The sequence below is a fragment of the Coenobita brevimanus genome, chromosome 103, assembly GCF_032717465.1.
Source record: "Coenobita brevimanus isolate Jiangsu-jjx chromosome 103, ASM3271746v2, whole genome shotgun sequence".
Classification (NCBI taxonomy): domain Eukaryota; kingdom Metazoa; phylum Arthropoda; class Malacostraca; order Decapoda; family Coenobitidae; genus Coenobita; species Coenobita brevimanus.
In genome coordinates this window covers 43,371,398-43,387,288 of record NC_137056.1, presented here as the reverse complement: position 1 = coordinate 43,387,288, position 15,891 = coordinate 43,371,398, and the positions used below count along the sequence as shown (strand labels likewise).

Here is a 15,891-nt window from a genome sequence, read left to right as displayed (position 1 = left end):
ACTGCTTGCAAGTATCGGACAAGAACTTGGTAGGCTAGTGGAGAGTTTTGCTCATGTCTGTGAGCATCGTGTATTGAGAGTAAATGTAGAAAAGAGTCAAGTGATGGTTATTGAGAGAGAAGGTGACTCCCAGTGCGATGTTACAGTGAATGGAGAGAGACTGGAATTGGTGAGAGAGTTCAAATACCTGGGTACAGTGATAGAAAAGAGAGGAAACTGTGCAAAAGAAGTTGAAAGTAGAGTGACACTAGGAAGAAAAGTAGCTGGTGCAATGAAGGCTTAGATAAGAAATAGAGGCTTGAGTGCTGCAGCTGCACAAGGCTTACATCAAGGAGTGTTAGTGCCAGCTTTAACATATGGTTGTGAGACTATGTTGTGGCATGAAAATGAAAAGTGAAGAGTAAGAACAGTGGAGATGGGACTGCTGAGGAATGTATGTGGAGTACAGAGGGTGGATAGGATGCGAAATAATATGATTCGTGAAAGATGTGGTGTGAGGAAGCCGATGGACTCCAGAATCATGGAGCGTGTACTGAGATGGTATAGTCATGAAGAGAGAATGGATAACAATTGGCTGGTGAAAAAGGTATATTTGAGCGAATTTGAAGGAAGGAGGAGGCGAGGTAGGCCAAGGAGAAGATGGAGAGATATGGTGGATGAGTGTGTGAGGAAGAGAGGTTTGGAAGTTGGTGAGGCTAGGCAACTGACAAGAGATCGAATTGGCTGGATGAATGTTGTGAGGGGAAGTGCATGATCAGGGATTTGGCACCCTTTGTTAACGTGGCAGCGTCCGGATTGTCTCAATCGGATACGTTTATGTGAAGCTACAGATTGTGGTGAATGTTTTTGGCTTATCCGATAGAGCCAGGATTCCAGGGGCTTGAATAATGAGTGAATGGAAGTGTGGCCCATTGGATTGGGCAAATTTGGGCTGTCTGGACATTGCTACTCCTCACCCTGCCCTAGGGTGGGAAAGGAGGTCCGGATGATGATGATGATGGTGAAGATGATAATGATGTTGACTGGCTCACAGTAAATGTGATGAAGAATATGTATATCAGTTTTTCCAGTTGATATCTACAATAATTGGTACCATACAGTGTGCAGATGATTTTTTTTTTTTTTAATTTCAGTTAGAAAATTGTGTATACAGTAGTTTATACATATTGGAAGTCAGGTATAATTATTCCCGTGTACAAAGGAAAAGGGGAAAAAGAAGTGTGTGGTAATCATAGGGGCATTTGTCTTCTTAGTATAATAGGAAAAGTGTGTGGTAGGATACTTATTGACAGAGTTAGAGAAAGAACAGGGAAATTAGTTGGAGAAGAACAGGGAGGCTTTAGGAAGGGAAGAGGTTGTGTAGATCAGATATTCATTCTCAGATCTTTAGTGGAAAAGTTTCTAGAGAAGGGAAAGAAGTTGTATGGGGCTTTCATGGATTTGGAGAAAGCATATGACAGGGTGGATAGACAAGGATTGTGGAAAGTGTTAAGAATATATGGAGTAGATGGGAAGTTGTTGAATGCTGTGAAGAGTATGTACGATGGTGCGAAGGCTGCAGTGCGTGTGGATGGTGAACTACGTGAATTTTTCTCTTTGAAAGTTGGGTTGAAACAGGGATGTGTCATGTCTCCATGGTTGTTCAATCTGCACATGGATGGGGTAATAAAAGAGGTACAAGGTAGGGTAGTGGATGTTGGAGTGGCCCTGGTGAGAGAGGATAGTGTTTGGAAACTCCCTGTACTGTTGTTTGCAGATGATACTGTGTTGTTGAGTGAAGACAAAGGGGAGCTGCAAGGCTTGGTGGATGAGTTTGGGAGAGTGTGTAAGAAATGGAATCTCAAGGTGAATGTAGGGAAGAGTAAAGTGATGGTCTTTGAGAGAAGTGAAGTCAGTGACTGTACAGCGAGGTTGGATGGTGAGGAATTGGAAAATGTGAGTACGTTTAAGTACTTGGGGAGTGTGATGAGTAAAGATGGAGGTTTGGAGGGTGAAGTGCTTGAAAGGGTACAGCAGGGAAGAAAGGTTGCTGGTTCTTTGAAAGCAGTGATAAGAAACAGGGAAGTGAGCATGGAAGTGAAAAAGTTACTACATGACAGTATTGTGATACCAACTCTAACGTATGGAAGTGAAGCTTGGACCTTGTTGGAAGGACACAAGTCAAGAGTGAGAGCAGTGGAAATGAGTTATTTAAGAGGAGCCTGTGGAGTCACATGGAGAGACAGGCTGACGAATGAGGATATAAAGGAGTGTTGTGGTTTGGATGTGGATGTGATAGGAAGCGTTATGAGGAACACACTGAGGTGGGTTGGCCATGTGGGGAGGATGGAGAGTGAAAGACTGACGAAGAGAGTGTATGTGAGTGAGGTGGCCACACACCCTCTGCATTGACAGTACCACCACCAGCTGAAGATATCATTTCTGTTTTGTCTGCATTTACTGTCAAACCTCTGTGCTCCATTCCATCTCTCCTCTTCCTAAATCATTCCTCCACCTCCCTTCCAATTGCTGCAATCAACACCTGGTCATCGGCATGCATTACTTTGGAGACCATATCTGGAGACACTTGAGAGAGCTTCAAGCATCGTGACAAACAATAAGGGGCCCAAGACTGACCCTTGATGCATGCCAGCATTCATGAAAAACTTGTCACTCAAAAATCTCCATTCACTCTTGCTTGGGTGCAAACACCCACATACATAGCCATAACCACTCTAACCAGCCACTCCTTGATCCTAAGCTTTCTCATTGCCCAGTTCATATCCTCCGTAAGGAGGTCCTAGCATTGTTATTTGTTAGTGTTTGAGGTGTCTTGTTCGATGAGGTGTCCATATACATATACAGTTATTGTGTTGAGTGTTCGCAAAGACCTGCAGTAGACTCTAGCTGTATCGCTAGTCATGTCCCATACTGTACAAGAGTAAGTAATTCATCATCTTATACTCAAGAACATTGTGTGTAATCATTAGTGCTGTAAAGAATTGTTCATTATGCTCCTATTCTGTACTCTACAAATGTAATGTGTATCATGTGCATTTCAGATTGCAAGTCTTACTATTAGTGCTGTACAACCTTCATATCAAAGAACCCCACTCAGCACGTAGTGGATTTTACCACTGGAAGATCCATATTTACAACTTCATCAGCCACCATTGGAAAGAGATATATGGTCCAGAGAGGTTAGTAACATCTTATTGTCACTATACATTACTGTCAACCCTAACTTAGTGAAATCACTACTACATCTCATAACTCGCTGGTGCATACAATCACTGTACAGTTGCAAGCATGTGAAAAAGAGATTCTGTGGTAGATCTTACTCAGAAGTACTAGGCTGCTTTGACTAGCAAGTTGCGGTGTGGGGAAGAGGGTGGTAGTAGGTGGAGTTAGGTGAGGGTGATGATGTTACCATTCCATTATGTCATCCTTCCACCAGTGTGACTTATCAGCCAGAACCACCCTAACTATTGTGTCAGATTCATGTGCTTGCAGCTGTACATTTATGGTATGTGCTGCGTTTATTATCAGTATGTTATATTAGCAACCACGGTAAATTTCCAGCTTCTCTTTTTTCTTTTTCTTCTTTTCCAGTATGTTATATTAGCAACCACAGTAAATTTCCAGCCTCTCTTTTTTCTTTTTCTTCTTTTCCTTTCTTCGTTCCGTCTTTTCATTTTTATTCTCTTCTTTCTTTGTTTTCCTAACTTCTCCCTCTCTCTTCATTTTTCTTCCTCTCTATTAAGAGTTCTTCTGTCTGTGCTTTCTCTTTCCCCCCACTGTCCTCACTCTCTCTCCTTTTTCCTTTTCTGTTATGCCTTTTCTGCTCCTCTTCACCCTTTCTCTTTCACCTCTTTTTCTGTCTTCTGTACATCCCCAGTTGCTTGTCCTTTCCATCTTCCTTCTCTTCTCGTATCCCTTTTTCTCTTCTTTTTTTCATATCTTCCCTCCTTTCTCATTGTTTTCTCCTCATTTATCACAGGAAGAGTGCTCAGCTGTCATCGGTTTTCTTGTAGTGATTAAAATTTCAGAAAATATTGTTAAGACTCATTTTCAGTACTTGGATGTTTTCCCTCCTCTTTTGAATGCCAGTTCTGCTGTTCATTAGTGCTTATGGTTTAAATACAGTAAAAGCTTGATATAATGAACTTGGAATAAAACGGAAGCTGGAGAAAACGCAACAACTTTCTTTCATAAGGTACTCGCAACATACTGGAAGTTTTCTGTTCTGTCGTGAGGCGTTTGGGTTTCTGTAATGGAAACAAGCCATTTTGTCCGTGGCTGTGGAAAAATCACAATGCCCAAGTCATATCCCCCTCATTTGGAGGTGAGTTTTTTACTGTTTTTTAATTTTTATTATTGTATTATTATTATTGTGGGTTCTGACTGCTCTTTGTGTATCATTATGACTAGCATAGGCATCATGTCTGTGTGTAGTAAAAGAAGCTATTTAGTAGCAACTGTGTGTAGGCTTCAGGTCACGAGTTAGGGAAGAAATATCGGAAATATCACAAATTTCCGGAAAATTCCATTCCATCTATGGTTTTGGAACAGAAGCTTGAAAAGCGGAATTTTTGATAAAACGGAATAGGGGTTGGCTGAATTATTTGTTATATCGACCTTTTACTGTATAATGTTTGGGCAGGTATTTTCCTTGTTATTGTTTAATGTGAACTCTGGCTAATAAATTTGTGGTCACTTAATTGAGCGAGCTAGACTAGATTTCTGTAAATTTGAGATATCAGATCGCTGGATCCAGACATGACCAAACTCTCATAACCAGATCTCAGTTGTAGAAGCACTGGGGAAGGTTTCTCCATTTTCATGACATTTAATAGAATCATCAACACCCTAACCACAGGTTTCTTTTGTCAAGGATGAGTGTCCCTAACTCCCACAGTATGCTAATGTGCTAAAATGTGATTATTAGTTAAGCAAATTATTCTCTCTGTGGCACCAGATTGCTAGGGATGCCTGTTCATTAAACTGATTCTCGTGTCCTCAACAGCCGGAAGAAGAAGAAAAAGATGGTGCAGGCATCATTAAGTGGTCAGCTGTCACACTATTCTCAGTTCTTCACTAGTGGACATGACATTCTTAAGGAGGGAGGATGGTACCAGCTTAAACAACCACTGCCCCCTGCTACACTCCTGGCCAGACATAAGCTGGGCAGGAGAGCAGCAGCACAGGTAAGCACAGTACCAAGTGGTTAATGTGGCAGATTGGCTTAATAGAACTTTGATAGTTTGTTATAGCCATGGTACACTGACTCAGTCATTCACAGAAATGATACATTAGCCCCTTCATCTGGAGGTCATCATTTATGTTCTATTCTTGCTACCTCCAGATGATTTGGACAGCTTAAGAGAGCTTTTTCTGACTGGAGGGATTAGCCTTCATGACTCACCTCACTACAAGAATAACATCGAGTAGGAACAGCACATTGTAAAGAAAAATGGCATGTGCAAGTTGAAACGTTTATATGTACCGTCACAGCTCAGTTTATGATTGGGTTACGCTAAGTAAGAACCATTTGGATACTGATAAATCCTAAATCAGTTTTGATTTAACATCGGTTCAGTGAGTTTACGGTGGAGATCAGGGGCCATGTAACCTAACATCTCAAAATGCATTTCTGCCCACCCATCTTAAGTATGTCGGAGGCCGGTCAGAGTCGTCACAAAAGGTCCCCGCCACCCCATCCCACCACATTGAGGCTAATGTGGGGGACAGCTGGAGGGCCTGGGTAATCACTCCAGGTCATCGGGATGAGGTGATGAGTGATGGAAAAAACGATGTGGTGGGGCCGAGGGAGAGTTTAGTGGTGGGGTGGGTGGGGAGCGATCCAATGAGGCAGCGGGAGAGCGATACAATGAGGCAGCAGGAGAGCAATGCAATGAGGCGGCAGGAGAACAATGAAATGTTTTCCAGGTCGCAAGTTTTGGTATTTTGCACAAAAATAGTGATCTCGGCAATTGATATTGCACACTGCACCATTCATCATGCACTTGCAGTGTTATTTTGCAGTAACAATGGTGTTCCGATGCGCATGTAAACACAGGGCACCCATCGTGGCACAGATGTATGGCTGTCGGCCTGTACGAGTGGCACACGTCCACACAGGATCATTGTATGCGAACATTGCAAAAATCATTTAAGCAGTTATTGCTCACATTAACACAAAACTGGGTATAAGTTTTCATTTATCATTAAAGTGATCAGTTGCATGCTAGATGATTGTACTGTAAAACCCCAGGCTTTGCACCTAATTGGTTCTGTGAAACATACAGGGAGTCCCCAATAAACGAAAGGGTTAGGTACCTTTAAAAGCTTTTGTATATCGATTTTTCATATAATGAAGCATTTTTCCCCATAAGAAACTTAAGAAAATGAGGTGATGCTCTTCAGAAGCCCTCCAAAAACTGTCATTTAACTACTCTGTACTGTACTAGGCTGGTTGTAAGCTCTTAAATCTACAGTAGAAATGTTAATAAAAGCTAAATAAACTTTAAGCAGTTGTTTATTTATCAAATTACTGAGCAAAAAATAGAAAACAGTACTGTACAGTATATACAGGTGAGGCTCAATCTTACTCACGCCCTGGCCTTCCTCGTGCCTCTTGATAATTTTGAGCTTGCTCTCCAGTGTCAGGGTTCGGTGTTGTTTCTTCTTGAGAGGTTCCACAGATGATGATGATGATGAAGAAGGTGAAGGACGCTTGGGTGGCATGATGCAAGATGTGAAAGATGCAAAAGATTCTCAGAGTACAGAAGGCACGCACTACACAGCCGGGGAGTGGGAACAGAATGGGATGAAGCGGAGGTAGTTGCTTGCCTTGCCATACACGATGGTGGTGCTGAAGACGGTCACGCGCCAAATTTAAATCATTTTCTCGTTGCGTTTTTTGTACCATCGAAGCATATGCCTTTCGTATAGGGGAATTTTTTCTATATTTTTCACTTTCCTATGTTCGTATTTTTGTATATTGGGGCTTCGTATATTGGGGACTCCCTGTACCGTCAACCGTGAAACTGCTGAAGTTTGGTAATTGATCCTATGGAAAATAGGCTAATTGGTTGCGGGTCCCATGCCAACTCCTCCTAAAACTCATTTATGCAATGTAAAATATACTGATCACACCTGAAAAGAAACTAGTATTAATTCAAAAGTACTATACATAATAGGCAAGGAAACACACGTAAGGCTGGAGTGAGGTGGAAGGGATGAGGGTGTAATTTCTGAGGCAAGTGGTGAGGCTACTGCTTCCCACCACCTCTGGCACCTCCACAAGTGACGATCACTTTCCATGCGTGGCTAGTTTACGTTTTTCTCACTGCAAACATAGGAGTTTTTGCATGAAACCCGGTGTTTGGCAATATTTGCAGACCACTGCTAACCATGGAACCACAAATGAAGATGTCGCTAAACCTGGGGCTTTGCTGTATACCAGATTGTGGCTGTATCATATTGTACATGTTTCTTAATGGATACATAGGTGCAGTAGAAAAAAATTTACAAGGCCAAAGACCATCATATTTATACATATTGAACCTGGAGGTGCCTATAGGGTGTGCTCACAGAGAAAGCGGGTCCCCGCGCGTGGGCAATCGGCGCCGACCTGCGCCAAGAATTAAACCTTACACACAAATGTAATAGAAGCGAGTTCAAGCGTGCTGGCATGTGCAGCCCACACCGACACATTTTTTGGTTTCCTCGGACCATTCTTACCTGCTCAACCTGTGTGGTAGACGTGGAGAAGATCAAGATGGATGTTGGGATCTTGATTGCCAGTGTATTTCAGAGACCACTATTGTAGGACAAGAGGAGTAAACTGCTCGCCAACAGAAATGTTGATAAGTTGTGGGCTGAAATCAGCAAAGAATTAGATTGCAATGGTAAGTAAATACAGCGAGCCCTTATGTTTCACATGAATCAGGTTTGCTAATTTACCTTTCACAGGAAAGCCCAAAATTTCCAAGAACTTATGTCTCACGATCAAGAATTCACCTTTCGCATCAACTCAGTGTCATTGACACTGAAACAGTGAAGTGTTGTTCAAGGCCGGCAGTTATGAAGGGGTTAATGGAATACTGTATGAAAAATTCAAAATGGGTGCAGTGCATAGCACCGTACTTGCTTGCCGAGAGAAAACAAACTAACCTCTCTCTGGTAAACAAATTTTCACGCGCTTCTCAGTTGAGTCCACGTCCCTTCTCTCCTCACAGCCATGCTGTACGTGAGGATATTTTCGCTGCCCTTCACCTTTTCGTATTGTTTCGCCATGCCTCCCAAGTGCCTTTCATCATCTCCAGCATTGGGGAAGCCTGCTGCAGAGAAGCAGCGGCATCGTACTCTAATTCTGGAAAGGAAATTGGAAATTATAAGACCCCATGAGGAGGGGCAGGGAGTCTCAGAGATTGGGTGTGCTTTAGGCCTTGCTGTTTCCACCACTGGGACTGTGACGAAGAAAATGGAGATGTACAAGAATATGGCCACCTCCATCTCTGCAATTGTGGACAGGTATTACTTACTTCTTAATAGGGGGGGGGGTGAAGTTTAGGTGGTGGTTTGAGGGTGTCCTGGGACACATCCCCCCATTTATATGTATATTTCAATGGGGAAAGTCATTCCGATATACGAACTTTCGAATGACGAAAGTTTTTTTTTGTTCCGTATCCTTTTTGTATATCAAGGACCCACTGTATTATTATTATTATTATTGTTATTATGAATGAAGTGCATGTGGGAGATATTTAAGAAGGCAGGGATGAGTGAAACTGTGCCAGCAGAGTGGAAAAAGACTGTGATTGTACCCCTGTAAAAAAACAAAGGTGAGCGAAATGAGTGCAAGAAATATCGTGGCATAAGTTTATTGAGTGTGTTAGGGAAGGTATATGGAAGAATTATTATAAAGAAAGTAAGAGAGACATCAGAAGTCCTGGTGAGTAATGGACAGGGTGGCTTTAGGAGTGGCAGAGGTTATGTAGATCAAATATTTGCAGTGAGACAGATAGTGGAGAAGGCATGTGAGAAGGGCTGTCAGGTGTTTATGGCATTCATGGATCTAGAAAAAGCATACGACAAAGTAGACAGAAGGATTGTGGAAGGTATTGCGCATGTACGGTGTAGATGGTAAGCTGATATGTGCCGTCAAGAGTTTTTATGATGGTAATGAAGCATGTGTAAGGGTAAATGGGCATCCAAGTGAATGGTTCTTGATTGATGTGGGCATGTGACATGGTTGTGTGATGTCCCCATGGTTGTTCAGTATATATATATATATATATATATATATATATATATATATGGATGGGGTGCTGAGAGAAGTAAAAGCTCAAGTAATGGAGAGGGGGATGGTGTTGGTAATGGATGGTGATGGATGGAATATCTCAGATTTGTTAAATGCTGATGATGTAGTACAGTACTACTTGCAAATACAGGACAAGAACTTGGTAGACTAGTGCAGAGTTTTGCTGATGTCTGTGAGCATCATGCCCTGAGAGTATATGTAGAAAAGAGTAAAGTGATGGCTGTTGAGAGAGACGGTGACTGCCAGTGTGATGTTACAGTGAATGGAGAGAAACTGGAATTGGTGAGAGAGTTCAAATACCTGGGTATAGTGATAAAAAATAGAGGAAAATGTAAAAAAGAAGTGGAAAGTAGAGTGACACAAAGAAGAAAAGTAGCTGGTGCAGTGAAGGCCTTGATAAGAAACAGAGGCTTGAGTATTGCAGCTGCATGAGGCTTACATGAAGGAGTGTTAGTGCCTACTTTTATATATGGATGTGAAAGTATGGTGTGGCATGAAAATTAAAAGTCTAGCAAGTGGAGATGGGATTGCTGAGGAATGTATGTGGAGTACAGAGAATGATTGGATATGAAATAATGTGGTTCGTGAAAGATGTGGAGTGAGGAAGTCTGTGTACACCAGAATTGTAAAGAGTGTACTGAGATGGTATGGTCATGTGAAGAGAATGGATAACAATAGAGTGGTGAAAAAGGTTTATCTGAGTGAATCTGATGGAGGCGAGGTAGGCCAAGGAGATGGTGGAGGGATATGGTGGATGAGTGTGTGAGGAAGAAAGACTTGGAAGTTACTGAGGCTAGGGGAAGATCGAGCTGGCTGGGTGAATATTGTGATGAGAAACGCGTGATCAGGGATTTGGCACTCCTTTTTAATGTGACAGCGTCTGGATTGATTCCATCAGATATGTTTATGTGAAGCTACCGTATGTGGTGAATGTTTTTGGTGTATCTGATAGAGCCAGGAATCCAGGAGCTTGAATGATGAGTGAATGGAAGCATGGCCCATTGGATTGGGCAAATCTGGACTGTCTTGACGTTGCTACTCCTCACCCTGCCCTAAGGTGGGAAAGGAGGTCCAGATGATGATGATGATGATGATGATGATCATTATTGTCATTATTATTATTATTTGTCACCACTCACTATGTAGGTGGAGACACTTGTCTTCGCTGGTATTATTATTATTAATATCGCCTCAGAGTCTCACAACGATTCCTGGAGAACCGGAGACTATGCAAAGAATCTGAAGGGCCCAGGTTATGTGTCCTGGCATGGACCATCATTCTTTCCTCTTCCTTCAGTCTACAGGTGACTCGACACAGAGTGATAAGCCAAATGGTTTTCTGTACTCCAGGAAACCATTCACTATACTGGATGGCGACTTTATAACCAAATTATGGCGTCTGGTGGTTTAATGGGCAAGTAAGGTGCTCCAGTCAGATTGAACTGGTGCAGGGTTATGTCCAAGGAGTGGTTGGGGCTTATTGCTTATGCAGTGCTACTCAGGGATGAGTGAGGCTGGTCACTCTCATCTTAAATGTCAGGACCAACGTGCCTAGGCCTGGGCTCCTATGCACCTTATCGGGCAACACTGTATTAGATGAATGAAAAAATTATTATTATTATTAATATTATTTTATTATTATTATTATTATTATTATTATTATTATCATCATTAATATTAATGCAAGCATCCATCTACCCACCCTCAAAACGACATTACCCCATCAAAGCACGTGGGTCTGGGGTTAGGTTACTCTTGCCAGATATTTAAGACAAGAGTGACAAGTTACTCCTCCATTAGCAGAATTACATGAGAAATGAACCTCAACCAACCTGTAGTACAAAACAATAATAATAACTATTGTCTCAGTTTTCAGGAAGACATATCAAAATTGAACCCTCTACACACCATGATGAAATTGATGAAGCAAGGAAAAGTGCAGAAGAGGAGGAAGAGAAAAGAGGATCATGGTTCACAGAGAGAGAAATTCTGAATCCTGAAACACAACCACCTTCAGAACTGTTTGATAGTGGTGGTGAAGATGAAGTGCCAGGAGACATGGAAGGTGATAAACAAAAGGTAAATATAAAGTAGAGGTAAGTGGAGGCAGTGTGGAGGGACAGTAAGAGCAAAAATTATAAGCAATAATACCTGGAGTTTAGATTTTTTTTTTTTTTTTTTTTTTTTTTTTTTTTTTTTTTTACTGCATGAAATAAGCTACAATGGTTTAAATCTGAGCCAAATTAAGATGAAAGAACTATTGATCACCCAACCAAAGTCATCCTGACTTGACACCTGTGAATTCAGCAAAAGAGCCAGGGATCTGATCTATGCTGTCCCATCGCCAGGGGCCTGGTACTCTGCAGATATGTCAAATGGGTCCCACACTTTTCCAGAAGTAGCTCCAAACTCTCCCGACATTTTGACAAATGATCATTGAAGAGTGAAAGAGAACTGACTGTAATTCACCCTCCATTAACTTACCTTCATAATGCCGTGGATACTTTTTAAGGTTATCATAAACTTATTCTTAAATAAATGACTTAGTTCCATCCATCCATCATCCAATCCTATGTTGCTCTATGAGAAGTGTAAGAGCCTGGGGCAATGCAAGTTGGTCTTGACATTTAAGATGAGAGTGACCAGCCTCACTTTTCCTTGAGTGGCATTACTTGAGCAATAAACCCCAACCACCCCTTGGATATAAACCTGCACCAGCTCAAACTGATTGGAGCACCAGAATTACCTTACCACCATGTGCCATAATTTGGTTATATGGTTACCACCCAGTGTTGTAAATGGTTTCCTGGTGTACAGGAAACCATTTGGCATGTCACTTAGTGTAGAGTCACCTATAGGCAGAAGGAAGAGGAAAGAATGATAGAAAGAAAGACAGAAGAGGGGATGTAAAGTCACCCATTCTTTCTGAAATGAATATACACTACTGTGAGTTGTTTACATCAGCTTATATGGGCAAGTGAAATGTAATATTTATCCTGGCTTCTGTTATACGATGGTATATTCTTAGAAAGAAGCAGCACTTTTTGAGGTTCATATCTCAGTGAACTTAGGGAAAGAGTGCTCATAGGCAGATCAAGGAATATGTGGAGTAAGACCCATCACAGACACATCCAGGCCAGGGAAATGACACACAATTGCAGCATGTGGAGGGCTGCCATTGAGTGAAAGCACTTACACATTCTAGCATAGTCACTGGTCTCAGAACATATGTGTAAATATACAGTAGATGGTTGACTTAAACCTTCATGTCACTAATTTAACTATAAAACTGCTTAATGGGAGGTAAAGGACAATTTGATGTTAAGTCTAAGACTTGGCTGTACTGTATCTCTTGCCCATGGACTCTCAAGCATCACCCAATCATGTTTCAGTATTGATGCTGGCAGTATGGCCCTTTTTGGCCTAGTTAAAATAAGTTGAATGAGTAGGACAGGGGTTCAGTTGGAATAAGAACTGAATATATTGAGAGCAAGAAGCTTGTAAAAAGACTAGTGAAGAGGAAGAAGAAGGAGGTAAACGATGATCTAGAAAGAAAAATTAATGCAAATTAATTTGAAAATAGGAACTTATTCTGGAAAGAGGTACAGAAATGTAGAGGTGACAGTGGAAAGAATAATGAAAGAGGTAAGTAGTAGAGTATTAACCCTTGGGGATGAAGTAAGGACCAGATGAGAAGAATATTGTGAAAGCCTGGTGAATGTGAATGGAGAAAGCAAAGCGACTGTTTACATAATTGGTTTTGGGGATGTACAGAGAAAGAATGCACAGTCAGGAAACGTGATACTCGCAGAGGCAAAGAACGCTGTGAAGTGGCTGAAAATGGGAAAGCAGCTGGGGTTGATTAGCTATATGCAGAGACGGTTAAGTGTTGTGGAGAGAGTGGAATGAAATGCTTGTTGGAGATATGCAAGAAGGCATGGATGAGTGAAACTGTGCCAGTAGAGTGGAAGAAGGCAGTGATTGTACCAATGTACAAAAGTAAAGGTGAGCGAAGTGAGTGCAAGAATTAACTTGGCATAAGTCAATTGAGTGTGATAGGGAAGGTATATGGGAGAATTATTATAGAAAGTAAGAAAGATATCAGAAGTCCTAGTAAGTGATGAGCAGGGTGGCTTAAAGAGTGGCAGAGGATGTGTGGATCAAATATTTGCAGTGAGACAGATAGCAGAGAAGGCTTGTGAGAAGGATCATAAGGTGTTTATGGCGTTCATGGATCTGGAAAAAGCATACAACAAAGTAGACAGAGAAGGATTGTAGGTTTTGCGCATGTACTTTATAGATGGCAAGCTGCTAGATGCTGTCAAGAACTTTTATGATTGTAGTGAGGCACGTATAAGGGTAAGCAGGCATCTAAGTGAATGGTTCACGATCCATGTGGGCGTGCGACAAGGTTGTGTGATGTTCCCATGATTGTTCAGTATATATATAGATATGGATGGGGTGATGAAAGGTAAAAACACAACTAATGGGGAGATGGATGGCGTTGGTAAGGAATGACGATGGATGGAATATCTCGAATTTGCTGTATGCTGATGATGCACTGCTACTTGCAAATAGCAGTGAAGAACTTGGTAGACTTGTGCAGAGTTTTGTAGATGTTTGTGAGTGTTGTGCCTTGAGAGTAAATATAGAAAAGAGTAAAGTGATGATGGTAGGTGGGGGCGCTCACCATCCACTCATTTGATGTAGTGCTGCTCTCAGGTGTCTGCCCTTTCCTCTCCTCCATCCTTCTTTCCTTCCATCCTCTTCTTCCTTTCCTTCATTCTTTCCTTGTCCCTCTGCCTATGGGTGACTTTACACTCCCTCTTCTGTCTTTCTTTCCTTCATTCTTTCCTCTTCCTTCTGCCTGTGGGTGACTCTTCACTGAGTGACAAGCCAAAAGGTTTCCTGTGCACCAGGAAACCATTTGCTACGCAGAGTGGTAACCATATAACCAAATTTTGACACCTGGTGATTTAGTAGGTAATTAAGGAGCACCAGTCGGATTGAGCTGGTGAAGGCTTATATCCAAGGGGTGGTTGGGGTTCCTTGCTCATGTAATGCCACTCAGGGATGAGTGAGGGTGGTCACTCTCATCTTAAAGGTCAGGACCAACTTGCCTAGCCCCAGGCTCATGCACTCCTCATGGGGCAACATAGGATTGGATGATGATGAATGAATGATGTAAAGTGATGGTTATGGAGAGAGAAGGTGTCTCCCAGTGTGATGTTACAGTGAATGGAGAGAGACTGGAATTGGTGAGAAATTTCAAATACCTGGGTACAGTGATAAAAAAGAGAGGAAAATGTAAAAAAGAAGTGGAAAGTAGAGTGACACAAGGAAGGAAAGTAGCTGATGCTATGAAGGCCTTGATAAGAAACAGAGGCTTGAGTGGTGCAGCTGTGCGAGGCTTACGGTACATAAAGGAGTGTTAGTGCCAACTTTAACATAAGGATGTGAGACTATGGTGTGGCATGAAAATGAAAAGTAAAGAGTAAGAGCAGTGGAGATGGAACTGCTGAGGAATGTATGTGGCGTACAGAGAGTTGATAGGATATGGGATAATGTGATTTGTGAAAGATGTGGAGTGAAGAAGTCTGTGGACACCATAATCAAAGAGTGTACTGAGATGTTTTGGTCATGTGGCGAGAATGGATGACAATAGAGTGGTGAAAAAAGTATATCTGAGCAAATTTGAAGGAGGGAGGAGGCATGGTAGGCCAAGAAGAAGGTGGAGGGATATGATGGATGAGTATGTGAGGAAGAGAGGTATGAAAGTTGGTGAGGCTAAGGGACTGACAAAAGACCAGGCTGGCTGGATGAATTTTGTGCTGAGAAGTGCATGATCAGGGATTTGGCACCCCTTTTTAATGTGACAGCGTTCGGATTGGCAGTATCAGATAGGTATATGAGAAGCTAAAGAACGTGGTAAAATTATTTTTGTCCCATCTGATAGAGCTTGGATTTTAAGGGCTACAATGATGAGTGAATGGTGGCATGCCCCATTGAAATGGGCAAACTTTGGCTGTCTGGACGTTGCTGCTCCTCATCCTGCCCTAGGGTGGGAAAGGAGATCCGGATGATGATGATGATGAATGATGATGGTAATAATAATAGTACTATATCTGTCTATAGCCAGATGCCTTAATCCCTTGATGATGATGATGATGGTGATGAATATATCAGTGATTAATTGCTTCATATGTGAAGTTGCTAACACGCTTTCATGTGACATCGTTTGTCAACTAACTGCAATTGTCCATATTGCCTGATCTCTAGCAGCCTCTCTATCCAGTCCCTTATCCCCTAGGTCACACATTATTTGAGTTTGTCCCAGGTCCTATTTGGTCTGCCTGTGGCATCCCTCCCCCTGTTGTCCACACCTCTGACCCTCTGCACACATTTGTCATTCTTCATCCTCTCCACATGCCTAAGCATCTTAATTACTCCTTTACATCACAACATTAATATAATCTTCTTCCATTCTTCCTCTCTTCATTCATAATTCTTACCCCCTAGGCATGTCATTCAGGGATGAACTACACATCAGTCCAGTCATCATCATCTTCCTTTAATGACCAAGC

General features: G+C 41.9%; 1 protein-coding gene across 1 annotated transcript in view; it reads left to right on the top strand.

The window, feature by feature from the left end:
* The window catches only part of Atac2 (Ada2a-containing complex component 2), an 85,722-nt gene that overhangs the window by 16,606 nt on the left and 53,225 nt on the right, over window positions 1-15,891 (top strand). The window contains exons 4-7 of the mRNA XM_080284905.1: window positions 3,042-3,179; window positions 5,006-5,186; window positions 7,814-7,892; window positions 11,184-11,386. Coding sequence (XP_080141031.1) covers window positions 3,042-3,179; window positions 5,006-5,186; window positions 7,814-7,892; window positions 11,184-11,386 — 601 coding nt within the window. The remainder of the gene's footprint in view (window positions 1-3,041; window positions 3,180-5,005; window positions 5,187-7,813; window positions 7,893-11,183; window positions 11,387-15,891) is intronic.